The 13,740-nt window shown below is 34.3% G+C and overlaps 1 protein-coding gene across 4 annotated transcripts in view; it reads right to left on the reverse strand.

Annotated features, from left to right (window-relative positions):
* LOC121381884 (sodium/calcium exchanger 1-like) overlaps positions 1–13,740 on the reverse strand; it is a 185,035-nt gene that overhangs the window by 68,818 nt on the left and 102,477 nt on the right. For 3 of the 4 annotated variants that reach the window (XM_041511299.1, XM_041511290.1, XM_041511281.1), the window contains exon 6: positions 4,131–4,208. The exons of the other annotated variant lie outside the window; for it this stretch is intronic. In XM_041511299.1, coding sequence (XP_041367233.1) covers positions 4,131–4,208 — 78 coding nt within the window. The remainder of the gene's footprint in view (positions 1–4,130; positions 4,209–13,740) is intronic. 4 annotated transcript variants of the gene reach the window in all.

Genomic DNA, 13,740 nt, shown 5'->3' on the forward strand with positions numbered 1-13,740 from the left:
TCTGTATGTACGCCATTAGGAAAACGAGCAGGAAATCTTATTAAGTGTAGTATACACATTGTAGACATTGGAGCTGAACAAAGAAGAAAATCTCTTTTCCTCCTTCATTAATGGCCCTCCCTGTTGGGCATCTGGGCATATTTTCTGAGAATTTATTTCTGTTCATTTATATAGTACATAGGGCCTGGTTTCAGATCACAATTCAGTCCAATACAGATTAATAAACTGATTTAACCAGGGGAGGTAGGGGTGGGGGGAGAATTGATAGAAATAGAAAATGTTCAAAAAGCACTAACATGAAAACAAAGAATGACCAAACATTTTTGATTTTTTTTTTTTCTTCTTCTGAGAATTGATTTTTATCCATAGTGCCCCATTTCAAGTCACGATTCAATTGAATACAGATTAATAAATTGATTTAACTGAGGGAACAGACATATAGCATTAACATAGAAATAGAAAATGTTGAAGAAAAAAAACATAAAAACATTAACACAGAAACAGACAATCTACAAAATGTCTAGACATAATAGCAGTGACTGATCTGAAGCCACAATTTCTTTCAACACGGATTTATAACTGACGACAGTTTAACACTAATAAAGATCAATGACATAAAAGTAAAACAGAAATAAGGATTTTCCAATGTGTCGTTGTCATTAGTCTACCACTTGTCCGGTCTCAAGCAAGTCATGATTTACTTCAATACATATTAAAGGGACAGACCCTAGTTTTTAAACACTAAGGTATATTTTTAAAGGGACATACCCTAGTTTTTAAACACTAAGGCATATTTTTCACCTAGACCCTAGTTTCAGCCCGTAATAATGGACACTAAGTTTGGTTAATTTATAAAGCTGAAACAAATCTGGATACAACAGAGTGAAACAAGAGTCCGTGACATTGAAATACCCTTAAAAATAGACTAAAACGTGATTACATAACCATTACTTCTCAGACACATGTGCATTTTTTAAAATATGAAAAATGCGTTTTGTGGTATTAAAAACACCAGGACAGCCAGAAACACTTCGGTTGTATGAAAATGGATAATCTAAACCAAAAAATCTACGTAATGTTTGATTTCAGTGATCATAAATGGCTCTAATGATGAAAAATATGCCTTAGCTAGTGTTTAAAAAGCAGGGTCTGTCCCTTTAATATAACAAAACCAGCTAAATTAACAGGTAAAAGAAAAGTGTTATACGGTAGGTATATGTAAAATTATTCTAATGTATAAATGACTTGATCACTAAGTGACAACAGTTTCTTCTCTCACTGTCAAGAACAAGTCTCATAATAACAATTTTAAATACCAAATAACCATAATTATACAATAAAATAAGTTAACATGACCATTATATCCTAGAATATGTTAACGCAGGTTTAAATATATCATGACATATGTTAAAATGTTTTTTATATTTTAGAATAAGCTAACATGGGTTTTAAATTCTAGAATAAGTTAAAATGTGTTTTATTTTTTTAGAATAAATTAAAATGGGTTTTATAGTCTAGAATAAGCTAACATGTGTTTCATATTCTAGAATAAGCCAACATGGGTTTAATATTCTAGAATAAGGTAACATGTGTTTCATATTCTACATTAAGCTAACACTGGCTCTATATTCTAGAATAAGATAATACTGGGTTTATATTCCAGAATAAACTAACAACCTTCAACTATCATAGAATAAGATATCATTGAATTCTAGAAAAAACTAATGTAGACTAAGATATACTATCTGACATACATGTACGCTTCACTCCTTTAAAGTTAATATGGGCATAAACAGCAGAATATGCCTGCATGGGCTTTATCTATGACAAAATGGCAATCTAGAACATCAGGATATACCTACATGGTATTTATCCATGACAAAATGGCAATCTAGAACATAGGAATATGCCTACATGGGCTTTATCCACAAAAATGGCAATCTAGAATATCAGAATATGCCTACATGGGCTTTATCCACGAGCATGGCAATCTAGAACATCAGAATATGCCTACAATGGCTTTATCCACGAAAATGGCAATCTAGAAGATCAGAATATGGCTTTATCCACGAAAATGGCAATCTTGAACATCAGAATATGCCTACATGGGTTTTATCCATGAAAATGGAAATCTTGAACATCAGAATTTGCCTACATGGGCTTTATCCATGAAAATGGCAATCTAGAATATCAGAATTTGCCTACATGGGCTTTATACACGAAAATGGCAATCTAGAATATCAGAATATGCCTACATGGGCTTTATCCACAAAAGTTGCAATCTTCAACATCAGAATATACCTACATGGGCTTTATACACGGAAATGGCAATCTACAACATCAGAATATGCCTACATGGGTTTTATCCATGAAAATGGCAATCTTGAACATCAGAATTTGCCTACATGGGCTTTATCCATGAAAATGGCAATCTAGAATATCAGAATTTGCCTACATGGGCTTTATCCACAAAAGTTGCAATCTTCAACATCAGAATTTGCCTACATGAGCTTTATCCACAAAAGTTGCAATCTTCAACATCAGAATATACCTACATGGGCTTTATACACGAAAATGGCAATCTAGAACATCAGAATATGCCTACATGGGCTTTATGCATGAAAATGGCAATCATGAATGTGTTAACAAACATTATCATGGACTTTTATCATGTAACTTGCTTCACTCTCTAATTTAATCATACTAACACATAGTTTTATCAACAACATGATAACATTAACACTTTTAGCAACAAAAATTAATATTATTCCAAATATTTTAATAAGTGAACCATGTTATTAAAACTGATGAGAAATAAGTTTACAAGTTATATAATATATATACATGTAGATACACACATACAGACATTTACATAAAAAGAATACTATATACCCACTATATTGGGGGAAGGAAGTTTAAAAATATATTTGTAAGCAAAATTATAGAAATAATCTGAAATATGACTAAAAATGTCAAAGCTTTCAGACATGCAAGCTGTATGAATGCAAAATTACTGGCATCAACAGCAAAAAACTATAAAAAAATAAAAAAAAAAAAAAAATAAAAAAATTACTATCAGTAATGTAGTATCAAATAGGTACAAAAATATGTTGTTAGTAAAACTAATTAATTATAAATAGCCTAAACATAATCAAGCCATTAATTAAACTAGCATTATATAAATTAAAACAAATTAAAATGGGAGATGGGTGGAAAAGTTGCCAGGCTATAGACAGTAGCATGTAAGATGATATTATTTTGTTGCTACTATAGCATGCCTTTTGTAGCTACATTTGAAGCTGTGGGATGTAGCAAAAGTGTCAGTGCACCTGCCTGAGGTGTGAAGGTTCATACATGTAGGATCAAACAGTCAGTGGTCCTGTCAATGCATTACGTCTGTCCCATGCTCAGCCACTGGCACTGCCAACAGACCAAGCATGGGATGGACGTACTTGAACCATGTCTGAATAGAGGAACATACATAAAATTACCTAAACCTCAATGCATTACTATAGTCCGTCCCATCATTCTATAAAAAAAAAAAAATTGTTTTAATAATTACACTTTGGTTTGACCTATGAAGAAAAGTAAAAGTGTTTTGGAAATAACAAAACAAAACAAAACTATTTTTGTATGCAATATAGAAAACAACTGCTTCAGAAATAAATAACTTGTAGTCAATTTTATATGATGAAAATAAAGCCATTCCTGTGGGACGGACGGACGGACGGACGGACCAGGGCTAGCTCTGGCACTCGCCAAATTTGCCAACTGCGAATTTAACAAATAATTGGCAAATTTTATTTTAATTTAGCGAAATAATTTCATGTTATAATTGATATTTTATGAGAAAATTACTAGGTTTCTATAATCTTTGAAGTCTTAATGGATAATATGGCGAAATTTTCTACACACCCAGAGCTAGCCGTGGATGGACGATAGTACATACCAAGGCAGGTGGAGATATTATCTTTCAGTATATTTTTTATCCAAGCAGAGTGAGTTTCGACTATAAAACATGCATAATGATGAGGCAGGCAGGCTACGACTAATTAGTGTGGTGCTAGTCTGGCTACAGGACCACTGGTCTACCTACAGCTACACTGTACGTAGTATTACAAGATGGCTACCTTTCCGTGTCGGACAGCCATTCCGACCTAATGCCAGATTCACTGCGGGATGACTCTTGGTTACAACTAGGCGATCCCCTTCAATGACAACATGAAAAATTACAATTTAATATTTTTTGCAAGTGTGTGGGTTTTTTTAATAAGAAACAATTATAAAGGATGATCAACCAAAAAATATGGTATCTTATAATAGTAATATTAAATATGTATTGCAAGTTTGTTTGTTTTTTATCTAAAAAAAATTAATTAAGAAGGAATTATAAAGAATGGTCCACCAAAAAATATGGTATCTTATAATAGTAATATTAAATATGCATTGCAAGTTTGCTTTTTTATATAAAAAAGAATTATATAATATAAAAATTATCATACCCAAAAAAAACCTTAGCCGTATATGATGTCTTATAATAGTAATATTAAATATGTGTTGCAAGTTTGCTTTTTTCTATTATAATTTTTTTTTTTTTTTAAATGATCATACCAAAAAAATGTTATGTTGTTTTTACAACAGTAATACATGTATTAAATATGTATTTCTCGTTTACCAGTACTTTTTTTTTTATAAGAAAGAATTATTTTTAAAAATTATCATACCAAAAATATGTTATATAGTTTCTTATAATAGGAACATTAAATATATGTTGCAAGTTTGCTGAATTTTTTAAATTTTTTTTAAAAAGAATTATTAAAACAAAAACAAAAATCATACCAAAAATATGTTATTTTGTTATTTTGTTCCTTATGATAGTAATATTAAATATGTATTGCAAGTTCCCTGCTTTTATAACAAAGCATTATAAAGAATGATCATGTTAAAGTATTTTGTATGGTTTCTTATTTAGTAATATTAAATATATATTGCTGAGTTGCTATTTTTCATAAGAATGAATTAAAAAGAAGATTACATGTATATACCTTTAAAAAAAAAAAACCCATCAACCCATGCTATATAGTTTCTAATATTATTTATTATCAATATGGTTTAAAAATAAAATGTTGTAAATATAACATATTTTATTGGGCATTTTCAAGATATAATGACTCAACAAAACATCAAACTTGTTGGCCGGTAACCAAACATACACCAGTACATGTGTACATGTAGGTCATGTGACATAAGCCTGACTGGACTCAGATCAGGTTTTCAATTACTTGTTTTTTTACATTGTCAGTTTCAATACAATATAGAAAAAGGCATTGTGTCATTGTAATCATATTATGATACATGAAAACATGAAAATTACTACATGGATCAGCACAGGTCCAGTGAAGGGGCAGGGTTTAGCTCAGTCGGTTGAGTGCTCGATTGAGGTGCTTGTGTTGCTGGATCGAATCACCTTGGTGGATCCATTCAACCGATTGGATTTTTTCTCTCATTCCAAACAGTGCACCACAACGGGACAAAGGCCGTGATATGTGCTTTCCTGTCTGTGAGAAAGTGCATATAGCAGATCCCTTGCTGCATTAGGAAAAATGTAGCTGGTTTCCTCTGATGACTACAAGTCAGAATTAACAAATGTATGACATCCAATAGCCAATGATTAATTAATCAATGTGCTCCAGTGGTGTCGTTAAGCAAAACAAACAAACAAACAAAAGGTCCAGTGTGTCACAGTATTATTTACTTTTTGACAGGACACATTATTTCACATGAACCATTTGTCTAGTTCACACGACAGTTACACAAATATAAATTCACACAAACCACTAGTAGGTTACGTGTGAACTATTAGATTTAAAAATTAACAATTGCAACAAATGTTCTAGGCTCATTTTGGACAACTGAAAAATATATCATTTGCAAAATATTTAAAAAAAAAAAACCTTTGGAATGTCAATGTAGTAGAAAACAGTAGTTACTATTATATTACTCACCAGTTAATCAAATATAATTAACATAACCAATCAATCAGAAAGAAATGTTTCATTTAATAGAGTCATGCTGGTGACCAGGTTAACATGTAGCTAAAATGCTTTATTATCCATATGGTTAAAAATATCTTGGTACATATCAAAGTGATACGTCCCACTAGAATGCCAAGTGGGATGTTACACTTTTGATGTCACGCGATTACATCATCAATTGGTGCACTGCAACCTTACACTGCAAGTTATGGGAACGTCAGATATAAATTAAGATCGATTATGGGTAATAAATAGGGAGATTAAACTTGTTACCATTTCCTATCATGTTTATGTCCCTTGTGAAATAATTTTCATTGTCACTCGCTAAAGCTCGTGACAATTGAAAATTATTTCACTCAGGACATAAACATGATAGGAAATGGAAGCTCGTTTAATATCCTATCAATATGCAATATATCAAAATATGAATATTCCAAACACTCCCCCAAGGTACATGTATTAACTGAAGAAAATGCAAACCTTTCATGTCTCAGTTTTGCACAAAATTGTAGTAGTTAGTTTTATTGGTAGCCCATACTTGTTTCAAGTACAAAGGTTTTTGACATACTGATATACTCTATGAACTATAATTGCCCAAATAAAACTATGTTTTTCATAATAAATGCTGTCACATTTATCACCAAAGGTACATGCACGATTGACACTATTAACTGCTATCAAAAACTTGGTAGACTTAGAACTTTGACCCAGCCAGATGTTATTTGGTATAGTACTATCTCCAATACTCCACCCCTGCACACCCCTACACACACATACTACATACATACATGCACACATACATGCACGCATACACACGCACGCATGCACACACATACACATACATGCATGCGCACACACACAAAAACACACATACACATGAACATACACATGAACACACATGCGCACACACACACACACGTGTATACACACACACACGTGTATACACACACACACGCACGTGTATACACACACACACGTGTATACACACACACTTGTATACACACATGCACGCGCACGCACGCACACACACACACGCACACGCGCACACACACACACACAAAGTAAGTATCATCATGACTATATGTTTGACACACAATAACCTCTGATTAAACAATGTGATGAGTTGTCACTAACCATTCTCTTGGTTTTAATACAGATTGCAATAAATATATATATATATATATATATATATTTACTATATATTATCACAGAAACCAAAACAAAACTACAACAAAAAATCCATTAAGGTTGGTCAAATTACATAGAGTCACAGAAAAATAAACTAAGATTTGCTGCAAGCATTATATAATAATTTTAAATGGAGGGAGTCGTATTGGGGTTTAGGGGCATGCTGCCCAGACAGTTTTGAAGTAAAGATGCTTATAGAGACGTTTTCTGATCAATCTAATGTTGTATATTGTGGATGATGAATTTTAAAAATGCAGAAAAACGTCAATAAAAACAACTACAGGGGGCTGATGCAAGTGTACATTTGCCCGATTTTGGTTATATAATTGATGGCACCACGACTGGTACATCGAAGGCCGTGGTATGTGCTATCCCGTCTATGGGATGGTGCATATAAAAGATCCCTTGGTACTAATGGAAATACATGTACATGTATGTACAGGGTTTCCTCTCTAAGACTAAATGTCAAGATTACCAAATGTCTGTCATCCAATAGCTGATGATTAATAAATCAATGTGCTCTAGTGGTGTCGTTCAACTTTAACACAAATGATGAGCAGCTCCCACCCAGATTGGGGAGGGGGTAGATATTACAAAGAGCACACGTAGTTCACCAAAAGAGTGCATACATGTACCTTCTAAAAATGTACCAGTGTTGTAAAATACCGGGTAAGGCCTTTTTTTTTAAAAGACATCACTAGACCACATTGATTTTATTGATCATCAGCTATTGGATGTCAAACATTTGGTAATTTTCACATATAGTCTTAGAGAGGAAACCCGCTACATTTTACCATTAGTAGCAAGGGATCTTTTATATGCACCATCCCATCGACAGGATAGCACATACCACGGTCTTTGTTATACCATTGAAGAAAGGAAGGAAATGTTTTATTTAACAATGCACTCAACATATTTCATTTATGGTTATATGGTGTCAGACACATGGTTAAAGACCACACAGATATTGAGAGAGGAAACCCACTGTGGCCACTTCATGGGCTACTCTTTTCAATTAAAAGCAAGGGATCTTTTAAATGCACCATCCCACGGACAGCAGAGCACATACCACAGCTTTTGATATACTAGTCGTCGTGCACTAGCTGTAATGAGTGATAGCCCAGTGGGGATCAATCTTAATCTGACCATGCATCAAGCGAGTGCTATACCACTGGGCTATGTCCCAAGCCCCTATTGAATGCTACCATTTTTGTTTTTTGTTTAGACAAAAATTTGAAGTTTACATTTTATCAATAAACTTCAATTACGTTAATTTTTGCTTGTCTTTAAAAAAAAATTGTGTAGTTCCAGCTACTAACTGTATCCAATTTGCTTTTCCTTGAGGATGGGGAATGGCATTTTCATAAATCAAGGCTAATATTCATTCCTCGTATTCCTGAATACGAGGAACGAATATTACCTTCATTTATGAAGATGGGGGAATGGTAGTGTTGGAACATACATATTTTGTGTAATATTACAGATGGTTAAAGTAACTGAAAAGACTTTAAAAATCTTACAACATAATTTCTCTTTATTTTTCACATTTAACTTAATATGAAAAATTAATTAGTTATTAAAGTTGAAAACAAAATAAACTGCCTACCAACCGACTATTAAAATGGTTGTGTTATACTTTTCCTTTTAATAAAAGATAACATTTATGCTTTATAAACACATAACTTTTACTTTATTATGACTGTATTTCGACAGAAACAATTTGATGTCTGTGATGTACCGATTTAATAAACATATATATATATTTAAAAGTGTGTTTTGACAGTAAAAGTAAATGTCAAGTCTGCTTTCGATGATGTAAGACTATAACCAGCTTCATAACAAAGGTAGTTATGTCACATACCATAGTTAATACCAGCCAAATTGTTACCATCTTGTTTTGTAAGAGACTTAATGGGCACTACACAAAATTGTTTCTCTTCAAACAAATATGATCTATATTGGAATATAATCAACAGGAAATTAATAATTTGATACTGCTAAAATCAGGTCCATTTACATTAAATAACATAATAAATTTCAATATTGGTCGTTAAGCAGAGGTTATTGTATACACTTATCAAAAGAAATTCTTCAAACAAAAAAATTACTTTGAAGGTAAATAATAATGTAGACATTTTTAATTTTTCGATAATGTGTGTCAAATCACAAATCATAAGCAATACATGATCTGGGCTAGATATGTTGCTCAAGTTGTAGGGCAGCAGAGCCTAAAAAGTTTGTTTTGTTTAACGATACCACTAGAGCACATTCATTTCCTAATCATCGGCTATTGGATGTTAAACATTTGGTTATTTGGACATATAGTCCTGCAACATTTTTTCATAAGTAGCAAGGGATCTTTTTTATGTACCATCCCACAGACAGCATAGCACATACCACCGCCTTTGATACACCAGTTGTGGAACAATGGTTGGAACAAGAAATAGCCCAATGGGTCCACCGATGAGGATCGATCCTAGACTGACCATGCACCAAGCGAGCGCTTTACCACTGGGCTACGTCCCGGCCTATATCGTCTGAGGCAGACTCAGTAGGCGTTTTATTGTCCTAAATAGTGCTCCATATATGACTTGTATATCAAAAGCTGTGGTATATGCACCACGACTTTACACTGGCAGAGGTATTGGGGGAAAGAATTGGCTTGGCAAACTGAGGTAGTTTGATCCTACAATACATCTACCTTAGACGAGCACTCTACCAGCTGAGCTAGATCCACCCACACGATAAATACTTAATGGTATACACCTCTATCTGTGAAACAGAAGTTCGTGATTTGGTGCAAGCCAACTCACACGATCAAAGCAGTGTAATTTGTGTATTTAATTACTGCCTCAAAGACTTGTATAGACTGATTTGATGATTATACAGTTTCAAGAGAACAACAACACAGACTCGACTGGAAACAATTAAATTATCTGCCCACCCGACAATGGTCTTTATCTTGGAAGGGACATGATTTAAATTGTGTATATATGAAAGAAAATAGAGTGTTGTAATGATTTAATTAACTACCATGGTTGTTTTAGAGTGCTCGTCTAAGGTAGATGTATTGTAGGATCAAACTACCTCAGTAGACTCATTCTCTGATTTGGGCTTTTCCCATCCCAACCCATATATCAAAGCCTGTGGTATGTGCTGTTCTGTCTGCGAGAAAGTGTATATAAAAGATCCCTTGCTGTTAAAGAAAAAATGTAGTAGGTTTCCTTTAATATTTCGTGTAAAAAAAAATTACCAAATGTTTCTAGAAAATAGTTTAAATGTAAGGTGTCATTCTGTTTATAAGTGTACTTCCTGGGTGAGGTGATATGTTGCTTATATTAGGTGGGTTTAAAAAAAAATGTTACATTCATATTCTTATCTTTGTTTGACACCTAATAGCATACGAGTATTTTTGTGCTGGGGTGCTGTTAATTAATCATTCACTCATTCACGTAGCCCAGAGACAAAGTGTTTGCTTGATGTGCGGTCAGTTTGGGATCAATCCCCGTCGGTGGGCCCATTGGCCTATTCTTGTCCCAGCCAGTGCACACCATGACTAGTATACCAAAGTCTGTGGTATGTGCTATCCTGTCTGTGGGATGGTGCATATAAAAGATCCCTTGCTACTATTGAAAAAAAGGGAGCAGGTTTCCTCTCTAAGACTATATGTCAAATGTTTGACATCCAACACCCGATGATTAATAAATCAATGTGCTTTAGTGGTTTTGTTAAACGAAACAAACTTTAATAGCATACATGTATTTTTTGTGCTGTTAATCATTCATTCATTTATTCATTCATTCAAGAAAATGTTAACTCGAATTGATTTTGTGTAAGGGAGCCTTTAATGAGTAACTTGATCCACTATGTTGACTTGGATACCAGGTAATCACGTGAGATGATTAATTCATCACCATCAATCATTAAGTCCTGGTCTACCACAGGACAACTGGGGCAGTGGGGTACAATGGGTGCTAGTGCCCTTACACCCAACCAAAAGTGGGTGTGTGCACCTTACTATGGGTTAAAAAAAAAGGTTTGTTTTGTATAACTACACCACATAGAAAACACTGATATATTTATCATCAGGGTCAAAATCGTTAAAATAGCTCAAATCACCATAAAACCTTTTTGGCAGAACTTTTTAAATTTTAACTGTTTGACTTACGTTTTCTACGTCCAGACATGAGTAGAGTGAATCAGGTCATTTTTTGTCTTAGGTCTCCGACTTAACCTCTAAATTTCTATTCCAAATTCCAAAAACTTACTCCCCACCGCCACCCCACCCCACCCCCCACCCACCCCTCCCGGACTTAGTCACTGTCGATGTTAGAGGCTAAGCCCGAGACAGGCGTGTTTGAAACCTTCGTGGTATATAAATACGTCAAAACAAAGTTCAAAGTCTAAGTCATCAGGGTGTCAAACATTTGGTAATTTTGACATACAGTTTTGGTAAGGAAACCCACTACATTTTTTACCATTACCATACAACACACAGGATAGCACATACTACAGCCTTTGATACACCAGTCGTGGTGCACTGGCTCGTGGTGAACGAGAAATGGCCCATGACAGGGATCAATTCTAGAATATAACCATGCATCAGGCGAGTGCTTTACCACTGGGCTATATCTTACCCTCTTACTATTGGTGTGCATGCATCAGGTAAACCGGCCTCGGTAGCGTAGTGGTCAGGCCATCGGTCTACAGGCTGGTAGGTACTGGGTTCAGATCCCAGTCGAGGCATGGGATTTTTAATCCAGATACCGACTCCAAACCCTGAGGCTCAATGGATAGGTGTAAACCACTTGCACCGACCAGTGATCCATAACTGGTTCAACAAAGGCCATGGTTTGTGCTATCCTGCCTGTGGGAAGCGCAAATAAAAGATCCCTTGCTGCTAATTGGAAGAGCAGCCCATGTAATGGCGACAGCGGGTTTCCTCTCAAAATCTGTGTGGTCCGTAACCAAATGTCTGACGCCATAGTAAGTAAAATGTGTTGAGTGTGTCGTTAAATAAAACATTTCTTTCTTTTTTCTTTTGCATCAGGTAACTCTATTTACATGCCTATACCCAACAAAAGGTTCAGGTGCTTGCACCAACCACCACAGGTAAAACATAGTTTTAAAACATCATTATATTATATCAACTTTTAAAAGAAAAATGGATTAATTATTTTCCAAATGAAGGTAGAATTTCCCCACACAATAAAGTCTCCACCCTCCCCCACCCACCCCTCCAATGTTGTAACTGTAGATGTCTCTGGAAGTACATTAGGTCTAAAATCAATGAAAGAAAAATAAGAAAATCAGCAAATACCATTAACCTAGCATTAACCTTGCTGTGAGACCTTCAATCAGCATTTGATGAGCCATCTGATGATGGAGGAGTTAACACTGCATGCATGTGCCATGTGTTACTGTGTGTTACTTTGTTTCACCTGATTCCCCTTTGATGTGTGCATGTCTTGCATTAAAGGTGCAATATCAGTTACCTGTGCCACATTTCACTATTTATATATTTATTTGTTTAATAAATAACTACAAAGAAAGAAATATTTTATTTAACGACACACTCAACACATTTTATTTACAGTTATATGGCATCAGCTATTGAGAGAGGAAACCCGCTGTTGCCACTTCATGGGCTACTCCTTTCAATTAGCAGCAAGGGATCTTTTATATGCACATATAAAACAGAGGAATGCTTGTTTTACGACACATCAGTACATTTACAAATACAGTTATTTGTTTTTTAAAATATGATTATGTCAATTCTTAGCCTAAAGTCTAAGAAAAGAAACCTGCACCTTCCTGCAGACAGGACATCACATACCACAGCCTTTGATATACCGGTCATACATTCAAAAATACAATTGGTGTAACAAGCAAAGGCCATTACATGTAAGAGATCTCTTATAGGAGTAGCCTATTGAGTGGGGCAGTGGGTTCTTCTCTCATTATCTATGTGGTCTTTAACCATATATCCGATGCCATATACAGCCAAAAACTAAAATGTTTTAAGTGCATCATTAAATAAAACATTTCCTTTCAAAAATGTCTATATTCAAAACAAGTATAAAACACCATTAATCATCGAGGTCATGTGAAATAAAATGGTCGATTTTCACCGAGAAACAGAAGCAATAAAACCCAAGTAATAAAAATATGTTATAAGAATGATACAAAAAGGTTGCCAACACATACATGTACGTTTTGTAATAAAAACCATGTGATAAAGTATGTTTTAAACATGGATAAAAACAAAAAGGCAGCAAAGTAGTTAATACCACGTAAAAAGGTCCTTTTTTTACAATAAAACAGCTCTCTACATTGCAACCGATTTTTCGCATATGCGACCTTCTTTTTTTTCATTTGGCGACTAAAACATTTCATACTATCTGTATAAAAATGACAAGTAGGCGCCGTCTGGCTCCTAAATGGAAAAATTAACATAGAGGGCTGTAAAAAGAAATTAAAATATTGTTTTAAATTATGTTAGAAAAAGAAAAGAAAG

Source organism: Gigantopelta aegis, chromosome 2, assembly GCF_016097555.1.
Source record: "Gigantopelta aegis isolate Gae_Host chromosome 2, Gae_host_genome, whole genome shotgun sequence".
In the NCBI taxonomy this organism is placed as follows: domain Eukaryota; kingdom Metazoa; phylum Mollusca; class Gastropoda; order Neomphalida; family Peltospiridae; genus Gigantopelta; species Gigantopelta aegis.